Genomic DNA, 14,781 nt, shown 5'->3' with positions numbered 1-14,781 from the left:
GGACTTTGATGGTGTGGCCATTTCGGAGACATGGATAGAGCAGGGGCAGGAATGGTTGTTGCAGGTTCTGGGATTTAGATGTTTCAGTAAGAACAGAGAAGATGGTAACAGAGGGGGAGGTATGGCACTGTTAGTCAAGGACAGTATTAAGGTGGCAAAAAGGACATTTGAGGACTTATCTACAGAGGTAGTATGGGCTAAGGTTAGAAGCAGGAAAGGAGAGGTCACCCTGTTGGGAGTTTTCTACAGGCCTCCAAATAGTTCCAGAGCTGTAGAGGAAAGGATAGCAAAGATAATTCTGGACAGGAGCGAGAGTAACAGTGTAGTCATTATGGGGGACTTTCCAAATATTGACTGGAAAATACTAAAGTTCAAGTACTTTAGATGGGTCAGTTCTTGTCCAATATGTGCAGGATGTAGACAGGCCAACAAGAGGTGAGGCCACATTAGATTTGGTACTGAATAATGAACCTGGCCGGGTGTTAGGTTTGGAGATAGGTTAGCACTTTGGTGATAGTGACCACAATTCGGTTATGTTTACTTTAGCAATGGAAAGGGATGAGTATTTAACTCAGGGCAAGAGTTATTGCTGGGGAAAAGGCAATTATGATGCGATTAGGCAAGATTTAGGATGGAAAGGATAGGGAAGGAAACTGCAGTTGAAATATGGATCATATTCAAGGAACAGCTACTGCGTGTCCTTGATAGGTATGTACTGGTCAGGCAGGGAGGAAGTGGTCGAATGACGAACCTATGGTTTAGTAAAGAAGTTGAATCTCTCGTCAAGAGGAAGAAGAAGGCTTATGTTAGGATGAGATGTGAACGCTCAGTTATGGCACTTGAGAGTTACAAGTTAGCCAGAAATGACCTAAAGAAAGAGCTAAGAAGAGCCAGGAGGAGACATGAGAAGTCGTTGACAGATAAGATCAAGGAAAACCCTAAAGCTTTCATAAGTAGATCAGGAATGAAAGAATTATTAAAGAAAGGTTAGGCCAATCATGGATAGTAGTGGGAACGTGTGCTTGGAGTCTGAGGAGATAGCAGAAGCACTAAGTTAATATTTTTCATCAGTGTTCACACTAGAAAAGACAATGTTGTTGAGGAAAATATTGAGATACAGGCTACTAGACTAGACGGGATTGAGATTTACAAGGAGCAGGTGTTAGCAATTCTGGAAAGTGTGAAAATAGATAAATTCCCTGAGCCAAATAGGATTTATCCTCGGATTCTCTGGGAAGCCAGGGAGGAGATTGCAGAGCCTTTGGCTTTGATCTTTATGTTGTCATTACCTACAGGAAAAGTCCTAGAAGACTGGAGGATAGCAAATATCGTCTCTTTGTTCAAGAAAGGGAGTAGAGACAACCCTGGTAATTATAGACCAGTGAGCATTACTTCGGTTGTCGGTAAAGTGTTGGAAAAGGTTATAAGAGACAGGATTTATACAGGGGAACCTTGATTATCAGAACAAGATGGGTGGGCACTATTTCGTTTGGATAATTGATTATTCGATTAATCAATTAAATGCCTTTTCTCAGGGGCCCGGAGTTTTGAAAGTCCGCACCCCTCAACCACCGCCCCCAGACCAACTCCGCTCCCCCACCTCCAACCCCGTCCAACTCCGCCCCCCCGCCTGCACCTCCAAACCCCAACATTGTCCAACACTAGCCCCTGCCCACACCCCCAACCCCCAACACTGTTCAACTCTGCCCCTCCGCCCATGCCCCCATGCCCAACATCACCCAACACCACCCCCACCCGCCCCAATACCATTCAACCATGTCCAACTCTGCCACTCGCCCCCAACCCTGTCCAACACCACCCCCACCCTGAACACCACCCCATCCCCCAAAGTCCAACTCCGCCCCTGCCCCAACACCGTCCAACACTTCCCCCCCGCTCCCAACCCCCAACACTGTCCAACTTCACCCTCCACCCGCCCCAACCCCCAACACCATCCAACACCTTCCAACTCTGCCCTTCCACGCCCCAGCACCATCCAACACCGCCCTCAACCTCCAATCCCCAACACTGTCCAACTTCACCCTCCACCCGCCCCCAACACCATCCAACACCACCCCCACCCCCCTTCCATCCCCTCCCCCTCTCCGGGGCAGCCGGACTGTACACCAACAAGACTGCTGATACTGTCTTTGTGTGATGAGTCTCCAAATAGCACACACAGCCCCACACACACACACACATACACACACACAACTTTTTACCGTAACTTTTTGACAGGTTCCACATTTACCCTGTACAGGATAGGACAATGTTGAAGAGATTATCTGGGGAAGGGTGGGGGGGTGTGTTGAGGGTACACCCTATGTAGAGCTCCAGGGCAACTGTGGGGATAGAGAGAGGGCAGGGGGTCAGTCTCTTGGAGACGGTGTCTGTTTAATCACTGTAAACAAAAGACGCGATCAGTGCTGGAAACACGCCATTGATGTAATGTTTCTGTTTGGACCTCGAGATCCCCTTCGGATAATCCGATTTTCAGATAATTGGTATTCAGATAATCGAGGTTCCTCTGTAATCATCTAGAGAGGAATAAGTTGATTAGAGATAGTCAATACGGTTTTGTGAAGGGTAAGTTGTGTCTCACAAACCTTACTGAGTTCTTTGAGATGGTGACCAAACAAATCATGAGGGTAAAGCAGTTGATGTGTATATGGATTTCAGTAAAGTGTTTGATAGGGTTCCCCATGGTAGGCTATTGCACAAAATGTGGAGGCACGGGATTAAGGATGATTTAGTGGTTTGGATCAGAAATTGGCTAGCTGAAAAAAGATAGGGGGTGCTGATTGATAGGAAATGTTCATCCTGGAGTTCAGTTACCAGTGGTGTACCACAAGGACCACTGCTATTTGTCATTTTTATAAATGACCTGAATGAGGGCATAGAAGTATGGGTTAGTAAGTTTGCAGTTGACACTAAATTCAGTGGAGTTGTGGGTAATGCTTAAGGATGTTGCTGGTTACAGAGGGACATGGATAAGCTGCAGAGCTGGGCTGAGAGGTGGCAAATGGAGTTTAATGTGGAAACATGTAAGGTGATTAATTTTGGTAGGAGCAACAGGAATGCAGCGTGCTGGGCTAATGGTAAGGTTCTTGGTAGTGTAGATGAGCAGACAGATCTCAGTGTCCACGTACATAGATGCTTGAAAGTTGCCACCCAGGTTGATAGGATTTAGATTAGATTGCTTACAGTGTGGAAACAGGCTCTTCTGCCCAACAAGTCCACACCAACCCTCCAAAGAGCAACCCACCCATACGCATTTCCCTATACTCCCGCCTTCACCTAACATTATAGGCAATTTAGCATGGCCAATTCACCTAACCTGCACATTTTTGGACAGTGGGAGGAAACCAGAGCACCCAGAGGAAACCCACGCAGACACAGGTAGAATGTGCAAACTCCACACAGACAGTTGCCTGAGGCGGGAATTGTACCCGGGTCTCTGGCGCTGTGAGGTAGCAGTTCTAACCACTCTGCCACCGTGCCGGGTTGTGAAGAAGGCATACAGTGTGTTAACTATTATTGGTAGAGGGATTAAGTTTCGGAGCCATGAGGTCATGCTGCAGCTGTACAAAACTCTGGTGCGGCCGCACTTAGAGTATTGCATACATTTCTGGTCACTACATTATAGGAAGGATGGGGAAGCTTTGGAAAGGTTTCAGAGGAGACTTAATAGAATGTTGCCTAGTATTGAGGGAAGGTCTTATGAGGGACTTGAGGCTGTTTTCTTTAGGGAGAAGAAGGTTGAGAGGTGACTTAATTGAGACATGCAAGATAATTAGAGGGTTAGATGGGATGGAAATGACAGCCTTATTTCTCGGATGGCGATGGCTAGCACGGGGGGCATAGCTTTAAATTGAGAGGTGATAGATATAGGACAGATGTCAGAGGTAGTTTCTTTACTCAGAGAGTAGTAGGGGCATGGAATGCACTGCCTGCAACAGTAGACTTACCAACTTTAAGGGCATTTAAATGGTCATTGAAAAACCATATGGATGAAAATGGAATAGCGTAGGATAGATGGGCATCAGATTAGTTCCACAGGGCAGCGCAACATTGAGAGCCAGAAGGCCTGTACTGCGCTGTTATGTTCTGTGCTCTATGTTCTAATATGGCTCTGCCCAGATTGAGTGCCACAGGGTCCACTTCACTCAGTGACACTGAATGCTATCTCAGGTCCTCAACTTGTCAGCTCTTCTCCTTGTTTATTATGTTCTATACATTAGTATGCAAAATTTTTATCCAGGCAAGAAATCTGTCCAACTTCTTTAATGCTACCTTTGTCATAATGCTTAATACATTGCTAATTTGTCACTTGCTATAATTATGAGCAAGATTTTCCCTGGGAACTTCAGAATGGCAACACCAGGATCAGAAAGAGTGTCAAAGTCCATGCCTGGGAGAAACCACTTAGCCATGATCATCATAATGGGTGGTCCTCCAGTATTGAAGAAATAATCAAGGCACCCACGACCCAACACTTTGAAGATTAAAGGGGAGGGAGTGGAGTGAGGAAGGCAGGAAGAATGGGGAATATCTCCATAGAGTGAGCTGCAGCTGTAATTAAAAGCAGGCAAGCAGTAAGGTTTTAAAGCCTGCCTGGAGTGCTACACCACTGATGGTCTTCCACCCAGAGGCCACCTCCAGCCAACTGCACTGTTCCTTAGTGCCTCTTGGAGTCAGACTCCGACAAAACATTTTCACAGGCTTTTAACAAGCTCAGTTGGCTACCAATTGCTTTCATGAGCAAGCTTCACAGCACCATGTCTTCCCTAGTTCTTGTCTCCAGAAAATAGTTCAGGGGTGAAATAATACCAAGAAACCAGAATATCTCTGCTTGTATACACGTTCATATCACTGAAATGACACAGCCAATTTTGCCATTTCTAGCTTTCATTTATTAGCTTGTTATTAACATTTTAAATTTGATAATGTAATTACTCAATATCTAATTTCTATGTTGTACTTCAATCTGGTTTGATTTGAGGTAAAATTGCTATTAGTCTTCCTTGTCTATCAATCTCTTCACATTAGCATCTCCTTAACTCCAATTTGTTATTTCTACAGACCATATCTTTTCTTTAATGCAATATAGCTCATTTGTAGTTGATTGGTGGTTAACTCCCAAAAACTTTATGAACTTTCTAAAAAGTTTAAGAAACTAAGTTAAATTTCAGTTTGACAACAGCTCATTTTTTATATTTCACCCACTATTTACCAATGAATTTCTGCTCTTGCTGACTTATTGACAATGTACACAAGCAGGAGGCTGGAAGTACACAGCAAACCAGGCAGCATCAGGAGGTGATACCCAATGTTTCAGGTATCACCATTCTTCAGGATTGGGGTGGAGGTAAGGGGAGCTGTAGATAAATGGGGGAGTGGGGGAGGGTTTTGGGTGAGGAGAGTGCCGGAGTAGTGAGGGAATGGTAGGTGAACACTCGCAAAGGGTATGGCCTGGTTGGTCAATGGGAGGAATGAATCCGGTTGGTAGCTGGAAGGAAGGGTCAATCAGAGGAATGGAAGGGAGAAGGCGGGGCTGGAAAGGGAGTCAGGAAATGGGAAGGGAGGTTATTTGAAATTGGAGAACTTCATCCAGGGTCCCAAACAGTCCTTCCAGACGAGACAGAGGTTCAAGCGTTTCTCCTCCAACCTAAATTTTCTGTATCTGGTGCTCCCAATGTGGTCTTCTCTACATCAGTTAGACCAAACGTAAATGAAGGGCACATTTCGCCAAGCATCTTAGCTGGGCCCACAAGGGCCAACCTGACCTCCCAGTCACCACCAATTTTAATTTCCCTTCCCATTCCCTTTCTAACATGACCATGCTTGGCCTCCTCCATTGCCACAGTGAATCAGACCGCAAATTGGAGGAACAGCACCTCACCTACTACCTGGACAGCCTACAGCCCAGAGGATTCAACATTGAATTCTCCAATTTCAAATAACATTCCTTCCCATACTGCGACTCCCCTTCCAGGCCTGCCTCCTCCCTCCCATTCCCCTTCCTTCCATCTACCAACCAGTTTTATTCCTGCCATCAGCCAACCAGGCCGTACCCTCTACCTGTATTCACCTATCACTACCTCACCACTCCGCTCCTCTCCCCACCCAAAACCCGCTCTGCATCTCCCTTTATCTGCAGCTCCCCTTACACTCACCCCTATTCCTGAAGAAGGGTTATACCTGAAACGTTGACTTCTCCACCTCCTGATGTTGCCTGACTTGCTGTGTTCTTCCAGCCTCCTGTTTGTCTCCTTTGAATTCCAGCATCTGCAGTTTTATTGTCTTCAACGTCTTGACAATGTTATATCCAGCTGTGGCTGACCTGAGAGTGTAACCAGTTTCACTGCAAAATTCCTGTGTGCAGTGTCACACTTGAAAATGAGTAAAATGCCATAAGTATTTAAAATAAGTAAGCACTGAGCTCTGCCAGGGCTAGAAATGTATCAATGATGAAACACGATTGGGATAACATTAGGTCTTTGAGTCGTAAATTATGAAGACAAGTTGACAGATTATCTGACTGGGATCTTTCAAATAATACTGAATAATAATTTTGTACTTAATACTTTATAACCAACACATGTCCTTTAAATTACAAGTTGGTTATATTTCGCAGGTTGATCAGCTCTCAGGTCAGGCTTCATTTTTCTACTGACTCAAATTGGGAGGGTTTTATATGAATTTGAGGTTGAATTGCAGGATTTTATTTCGATTTGAGGTTGAATTGCAATTGATACATTAAACAAATATCGGAAATGCAAAAAAAAACCATATATAAAAAAAACTGCGCAGTCTCCCCTGGGTTCAGTTCAATTCAATCATTTTGATTGTTGTGATCATTGGGGTGTGGTACGTATTGCTTGCCATGGCAAGTCGTGTGGAGCTTTATCTGTGTTCTAACTGGAAAACAAGTCTATAAAATGTTTTATGTTGTGTCTTGGGTGTGTTCTTACTCATGTGAACTTTTGTTGTTGAAATGCTTGATCATGTGCCAGTTATGAGGTAGAGTATACGCAGATGACTATATCTTAACATAAACTATTAATAGTCTTTTTGCTGTGGGATAATTAAATAATTGTTACCTTCATTTTGAATTTCTAAACTTTGTTTAATTCTAATAGTTAGACTGATCTTGTCCATTAGGGGATAAGAATAAAGTATGTACTGGGGAAATATGCAACCAAAATGAAAAGAAAAGAAATATAGTCAAATAAACAAATGGAGTTTCTTTCTGCTATGTATCTGGAACTTGAAAGGGAACAGAAGCTTCATTGTGCTTGAAGTGCAGTCACATACACAAGCCTTAAAAATAACAAAAAAACCCATGTCGCTCAGAACAGTGCTCCCATTTCTGCATTTCCATGGGTTGCTTCTTAAACAAAATACGGCTAATCTTTACTGCCGAGATGAAGTCTGATGGGATAGATCACCAGCCTGTTATAGGTCCCCCTATATCCCTTTATCCCCCAATGATTTCAGTATTAGTAAAATCAAACACATTCTACAATGACTGGGCATTTTGCTTTGGGAGACTGTTGTCCATGTTGTCAATAAAGTTTATTTTATATGAATGCACCTGGTATTTCACTTCTTACTTTTTTTAAGTTGTATGACTGATTGGCCCAGGTTTCATTATTTGGCTTGCATCCTGTGAATGCACAGCACAATTCCTGCATGTGCCGAGTGATGAATTGTTGTTTGATTTCTCACTGTCTCAATGGAGGATCTTTGCCACTCAAAGCTCTGAACTATACCAATGCAAGTAAATTGGATAGCTTTTGCCATTTTATGTAATTTACCCCATACTGCATCAGGGAGCTCTGTTATGATCTTGATAGGGATAAGCAATGTTGAAAAGAATGTTCAGATTTCCAGTTGTTAACTAGAAGAGTTATACCACAAGATTCTTCATTTTAAACCAAAAGCATTTTTTTTTTGCTTGACAAGAATTAAACAGAGAAATATTACGAAGGCAATTATATTTTGGAAATATGATTTGTTCTACTTGTATTTCCATCTAAGGAGACATTTTGAGGACTTCTTTACTTGATCTGAGATTTAAATTATGATGTGCCAGAGCTCTCAAGAGTTATTTTTCCTCAATGTTTGTGCTTTTCTAATTACTCTGATTCCTTGCGTTTCTTCCAGTAGCATCCAACTAAGCAATTTCTTAAGCTCTCCTTAATCATTTCACAATTAAAAATTCCCCAGCTCAAGCTAATGACTCCATATCAAAAAGTACCGTTGGTTTCTGGTAGCCCACTGAAACTGAAACTGCTTCCAGCTACTTCCAAGTATCATCTATGTTTCTAGGCAAGAACTTTCAAAAGCTGATTGGGGGCAGATGTTCACAGGTAAAGGGATGGCTGGAAAATGGGAAGCTTTCAGAAATGAGATAACAAGAGTCCAGAGACAGTATAGAACATAGAACATAGAACAATACAGTGCAGAACAGGCCCTTTGGCCCTCGATGTTACGCCAACCTGTGAACTAATCTAAGTCCACCTCCCTACTCTTTTCCATCATCACCCAATGTGCTTATGCAAGGACTGTTTAAATGTCCCTAATTTGGCTGAGTTAACTACATTGACAGGCAGGGCATTCCACACCCTTACGACTCTCTGAGTAAAGAACCTGCCTCTGACATCTGTCTTAAATTTATCAACCCTCAATTTGTAGTTATGCCCCCTTGTACAAGCTGACATCATCATCCTAGGAAAAAGACTTTCACTTTGTGTGTCTCTATCAAATCCCCTCTTAGCCTTCTTCTCTCCAATGAGAACAGACCCAAGTCTCTCAACCGTTCCTCATAAGACCTTCCCTGCAGATCAGGCAGCATCCTGGAAAATCTCCTCTGCATCTTTTCCAATGCTTCCACATCCTTCCTGTAATGGGGTGACCAGGACTGTACACAATATTCCAAATGTGGCCACACTAGCATTTTGTAAAGTTGTATACCACCTCAGTAGACGAGACATCGTCAAAAGTTCTTTTAGCCACCGTTTTACTGTCCTTGACTAACAAGGACATACTTTACTTCTTTACTGCCTTCTTTACTGCCTTCTCTGTTCTTAATGGAAGATCTAAATCCTGGAACCTGCAACATCCATTCCTCCTCTTTCCATGTCTCTGAAATGGCCACAACATCATATATTCCTGTTAAGGTGAAAGGAAAGGCTGGTAGGTGTAGGGAATGCTGGATGACAAAAGAAGTTGAGGGTTTGGTTAAGAAAAAGAAGGAAGAATATGTCAGGTATAAGCAAGATAGATCAAATGAATCCTTAGAAGAGTATAAAGGCAGTAGGAGTATACTTAAGAGGGAAGTCAGGAGGGCAAAAAGGGATCATGAGATAGCTTTGGCAAATAGAGTTAAGGAGAATCCAAAGCATTTTTACAAGTATATTAAGGACAAAAAGGTAACAAGGGAGAGAATAGAGCCCCTCAAAGATCAGCAAGGCAGTCTTTGTATTGAGCCACAGGAGATGGGGGAGATACTAAATGAGTATTTTGCATCAATGTTTACTGTGGAAAAGGACAAGGAAGATATCGAATGTCGGGAAATAGGTGGTGACATCTTGAAAAATGTCCATATTACAGAGGAGGATGCACTGGGTGTCTTGAAACACATAAAAGTGGATAATTCCTCAGGACCTGATCAGGTGCACTCTCGAATTCTGTGAGAATGTAGTGAAGTGATTGCTGGGCTCCTTACTGAGATATTTGTATCATCGATAGTCACAAGGGAGGTGCTGGAAGACTGGAGGTTGGCTAACCTGGTGCAACTGTTTAAGAAGGGTAGCAAGGATGAGCCAGGGAACTATAGACCAGTGAGCCTGATGTCAGTGGTGGGCAAGTTGTTGGAGGGAATTCTGAGGGACAGGATGTACATGTATTTGGAAAGGCAAGGACTAATTAGGGATAGTCAGCATGCCTTTGTGTGTGGGAAATCATGTCTCACAAAAATTGATTGAGTTTTTTGAAGATGTAACAAAGAGTATTGATGAGGGCAGAGTGGTGGATGTGATCTATATGGACTTCAGTAAGGCATTCAATGAGATTCACCATGGGAAATTGGTTAGCATGGTTAGATCTCATGGAATACAGGGAGAATTAGCCATTTGGATACAGAACTGGTTCAAAGGTAGAAGACAGAGGGTGGTGGTGGAGGGTTGCTTTTCAGACTGGAGACCTGTGACTAGTGGAGTGCCACAAGGATCGGTGCTGGGTACACTAGTTTCATCATTTATATAAATGATTTGGATGCGAGCATAAGAGGTACAGTTAGTAAGTTTGCAGATGACACCAAAATTGGAGGTGCAGTGGACAGCAAAGAGGGCTACCTCAGATTACAACAGGATCTTGATCAGAAGGGCCAATGGGCTGAGAAGTGGCAGATGGAGTTTAATTCAGATAAATGTGAGGTGCTGCATTTTGGGAAAGCAAATCTTAGCAGGAGTTTTGGTAAGGTTCTAGGAAGTGTTGCTGAACAAAGAGACCTTAGAGTGCAGGTTCATAGCTCCTTGAAAGTGGAGTCACAGGTAGATAGGATAGTGAAGAAGACGTTTAGTATGCTTTCCTTTATTGGTCAAAATATTGAGTACAGGAGTTGGGAGGTCATGTTGCGGCTGTACAGGATATTGGTTAGGCCACTGTTGGAATATTGTGTGCAATTCTGTTCTCCTTCCTATCGGAAGGATGTTGTGAAACTTGAAAGGATTCAGAAAAGATTTACAAGGATGTTGCCAGGGTTGGAGGATTTGAGCTATAGGGAGAGGTTGAACAAGCTGGGGCTGTTTTCCCTGGAGTGTCGGAGGCTGAGAGGTGACCTTACAGAGGTTTATAAAATTATGAGGGGCATGGATATGATAAATAAATAAAGTCTCTTTTATGTGATGGGGAAGTCCAGAACTAGAGGGCATAGGTTTAGAGTGAGAGGGGAAAGATATAAGAGACCTAAGGGGCAACTTTTTCACGCAGAGGGTGGTATGTGCATGGAATGACCTGCCAAAGGAAGTGGTGGAGGCTGGTACAACTGCAGCATTTAAAAGGCATCCGGAAGGGTATATGAATAGGAAGGGTTTGGAGGGATATGGGCTGGATGCTGACAGGTGGGGCTAGATTGGGTTGGGATATCTGGTCAGCATGGACGAGTTGGACTGAAGGGGCTGTTTCTGTGCTGTACATCTCTATGTCTCTGATACTCAACATCACAAACCAGCTATCCAGCCCAAATGAGTAACTAATTCCCACAACAATGTGGCATACTTGTGATTTCTCAAATAGATACTGAAACTTATTATCTCTAAATCTCTGGCCTGGGAAACAATTGCCCCTATTGAGAGAACTGTAGACATCCCAGGAGGAACTTTAGAGGGATCTAAATGACACGGAGTGAGGAGTGTGGCAGAATCAGGTAACAAGTGTGGTGAGGCTCATCATGACATTACGAGCAATGCCCACAATCTTTCATGCTTTTCACAAGCAATGTTGCAAGATTCTCACTAGGAAGTGGCAAGATGCTAATTGATTGGGATTATTGCTTGTTAAATAACTTGTTAACATCTCCCATCCCTCACAATGAGCCAGGATCATTCTTCAGGGACCGGGAAGTGAAAGGGATGTCTGAGGAGGCAGTGTCACATTTTATTAGCCTACAGTTTCCCAACTCAGATAACAACACATCAGGGCGATATTGCACAAATAATATTAGTGCACTGGGTGACACCACAACACCAGAGTGCAGGAGGACATGCCTGAAATCCCCTTTAGAGAAGGGAGTAACATGTCAATGATAAGGAGAAACATGGAGCCTCAGGGATCTCCTTTTAGGGCTCAGTATTTTTCTAGTCAGCAACAGATATGTAGGTAATTGGTAGAGTTTCTAAGGCACTGGGTGTTCTGGCACTGTGAATGGAAAGGTCTAATAGCATGAAGAGCTCCTCATTGCGCCAGGGCTCAATTCCATTCAGTCAGACCATGAGAGATTAATTAAAGTCATTGGAATAGGTAGAAGTCCTGACATTCATGGAATTCATCAGGGGTTATGTACCTTTTACAGGTCACCTTGTTAACCCAGTGATTGCTGGGATGGATACTAGCAGCTTGCCCCTTTAACTATATGTAGGTCAGCTCAAGGCTAAGGAAGTTATCTGAGGAGGGTAAAGGTACCAATGGCTTCTCAATACCCTCATCTCCTTAAACCTTCCCAGTGAAATCACCAGAGATCTTTTGCTCGAAAGATACTGGTGCCTAGGCAGAGTTGCACAGTTTAAACATGATTCCTAGTAGGTGCATACACAATGAGGCAGGACATCACAATTCTCATTGCTGTATCGTCTGCCTTATCCTCCTCAGAGGCAACATTGAGGGCCCTCCATAGGAGTTGCAAAAGCAAAGGTTAGTATCTCACCTAGACCATTAATCCATTCACCATTAGTATACTTCCCATAACATATATATCACATTTGAGCACTTCTTGAATTTATTTACTTAAACTTATGCATGAGTTGCTATGTTTTTGTACACTACATTATTCAAAAAGAATGCTAAAATCATGAAGGGATTCTTACCAGTGTTAATAAGGATGACATGCTGAAGTCCATGTTCACATGACATCATGAGGACCAAGCTTGTCAGCTGATTTGTGAGGGCTTGCATCATTCTCTGCTGTAGAACATAAAAATCTCAAAGTTCCAAGTTCAAGTACTGAGATGCTCCTCGAATTGTCAATCCAAATTTTTCACTTTAAGAGAATCGTGGCAAAAATCTAGGCCCTTATGTCATGACTTTCAGTGTGTAATAGAATCATCTTTCCTTTGTATAATAGTACCTGTCCTATCATTACAGAGCACATGTATCTGGTGTCTGATCTTGTGCTGTGCCTTTGGCATCTGTGTTTTCTGGTTTTACTGTTGGTGGGCACTGCGCAATGACTACAGCAACTTAAATGAGTAAGTATGAAATGTTTACAGCATCCTTCTAATATTTAACCTTCCATTCTGTTCATTAAATACATCTTGTGTTTTTGAATTTTTACCTTAGATTTTTTTTCTCCTGCTCAGCACCAAAGATTATTCTTGTAATTGAGTCTTCACTCCCAGCTAGGTGGAGTGCATTTTTATGAACAGAAACTTGGATATTTATCATGAGGCCAGGGCCAATCCAAAACTTTTTAGCATAATGTTTGGCTATCCCATGCTTCTACGTAATTTGTTTAATTTTGAAAGGCAGTAGAATGAATACACTTTTTAGATCATGACAGAAACTATAGATTGTAAAATTTAGAATTATAGAATCGCTATTGCACACAGTCCCTCTTGTCTATGCCATTCAGTGTCCCAGAGCAACTCAACTCATTCACAATTCAATGAATTCACCAAAGCCCTGCAAATGTTTCTTTTCAAATGCGTATCCCACTCCCTTTTGAAACAACCTTAATTGTATCCACCACCATCACACACTTGGGAAGTGCTTTCCAGATACTGACACTTTACTTTATAAGAAGTTTCACCTCTTTATTATTGATTGTTTTGTCCATCACTTTATGTCAGTTTCTTCTGGTTCTTGACCCATTCACCTACAGGAATAGTTTGTTTTGTATATATTATGCCAAGGTGAGGGTCTTGTGGTTCAGTAAATGATAGCTGAAAATGTGTTGCTGGAAAAGCGCAGCAGGTCAGGCAGCATCCAGGGAACAGGAGAATCGACGTTTCGCGCATAAGCCCTTCTTCAGGAAGGGCTTATGCCTGTTCAGTAAATGATACCCATGCCTCTTAAACTTGAAGTGTTTGTTCAAGTATCACTGCAGGACTTGTTAGACATTGAAGGAATATCTAACATATGGCTAACCAGGTTGATAGGGATATAAAGTGAGGACTGCAGATACTGGAGATCAGAGTCAAAGAGTGTGGTGCTGGAAAACCACAGAAGGTCAGGCAGGATCCGAGGGAGAATTGACATTTCGAGCATCAGGAATTCCTGATGAAGGGCTTATGCTTGAAACATCAATTCTCCTGCTCCTCGGATGCTGCCTTACTGGCCGTGCTTTTTCAGAACTATAATGTTAATTCTTCCATGGCAGGTGGTAAAAGTAGGAGAGATTCCTGGTCTGCCATATTTGATGTGGAGGATTGCCACTCAAACTATAACCATTTCTGTCTCTCTGAAGAAAAAAGCTATGCCAATACTCCCCGATGGACAATGGCTAATTACAGACGTGCTTTGTTTAGACACCGCCTTGAATTTGAACACATCTATCAAATCACCTCTGACCACGCCTTAAGGAAGACAAATCCAGCTTCTCCAATCTACCATTAAAGTCCCTCATTCCTGGATCGATTCTCCTAATTCTTTTCTGTACTCTATCTAAAACCCTCATACTTTTCAAACAGCACTGCCCAGACTTTGACACACAATTCATCAAAAGCTAAATCAAAGTTTTCTAGAGGTGCATCATAACTTCCTTGATTTTGATTATATTCCTGTATTTATAAAGACCAGGATTCAGTATGCCTTTTTAAACACTTTTTTAACCTGCTGTGCTATCTTCAACAATTTGTGCATACATATCCCCAGGTATTTTACTCCCTGTACCTTTTTTATCTTATATTTACTTTCTCCTTATTTTTCCTTCCAAACTGTACCACTTCCCATTTCCCTCGGTAAATTTCATCTGTCATGTCTTGTCCTTTACACCTTTAAGGAAGTTTATTATAGTCTTCCTCAAAGGTCACAAGATTCCCAAACTCTGAGTCATATACA

The 14,781-nt window shown here is 42.6% G+C and overlaps 1 protein-coding gene across 2 annotated transcripts in view; it reads left to right on the top strand.

Moving 5' to 3' along the window:
* The window catches only part of gdpd2 (glycerophosphodiester phosphodiesterase domain containing 2), a 139,438-nt gene that overhangs the window by 38,763 nt on the left and 85,894 nt on the right, over positions 1-14,781 (top strand). For both annotated transcript variants that reach the window (XM_087992011.1, XM_043704773.2), the window contains exon 3: positions 12,868-12,971. In XM_087992011.1, the coding sequence (XP_087848137.1) occupies positions 12,868-12,971 (104 nt within the window). The remainder of the gene's footprint in view (positions 1-12,867; positions 12,972-14,781) is intronic.

The sequence above is a fragment of the Chiloscyllium plagiosum genome, unplaced genomic scaffold (genome assembly GCF_037043375.1).
Source record: "Chiloscyllium plagiosum isolate Xiang-an unplaced genomic scaffold, Cpla_swu_hap1 HiC_scaffold_11, whole genome shotgun sequence".
Classification (NCBI taxonomy): Eukaryota; Metazoa; Chordata; class Chondrichthyes; order Orectolobiformes; family Hemiscylliidae; genus Chiloscyllium; species Chiloscyllium plagiosum.
This window is presented reverse-complemented; position numbering and strand designations above follow the sequence as displayed.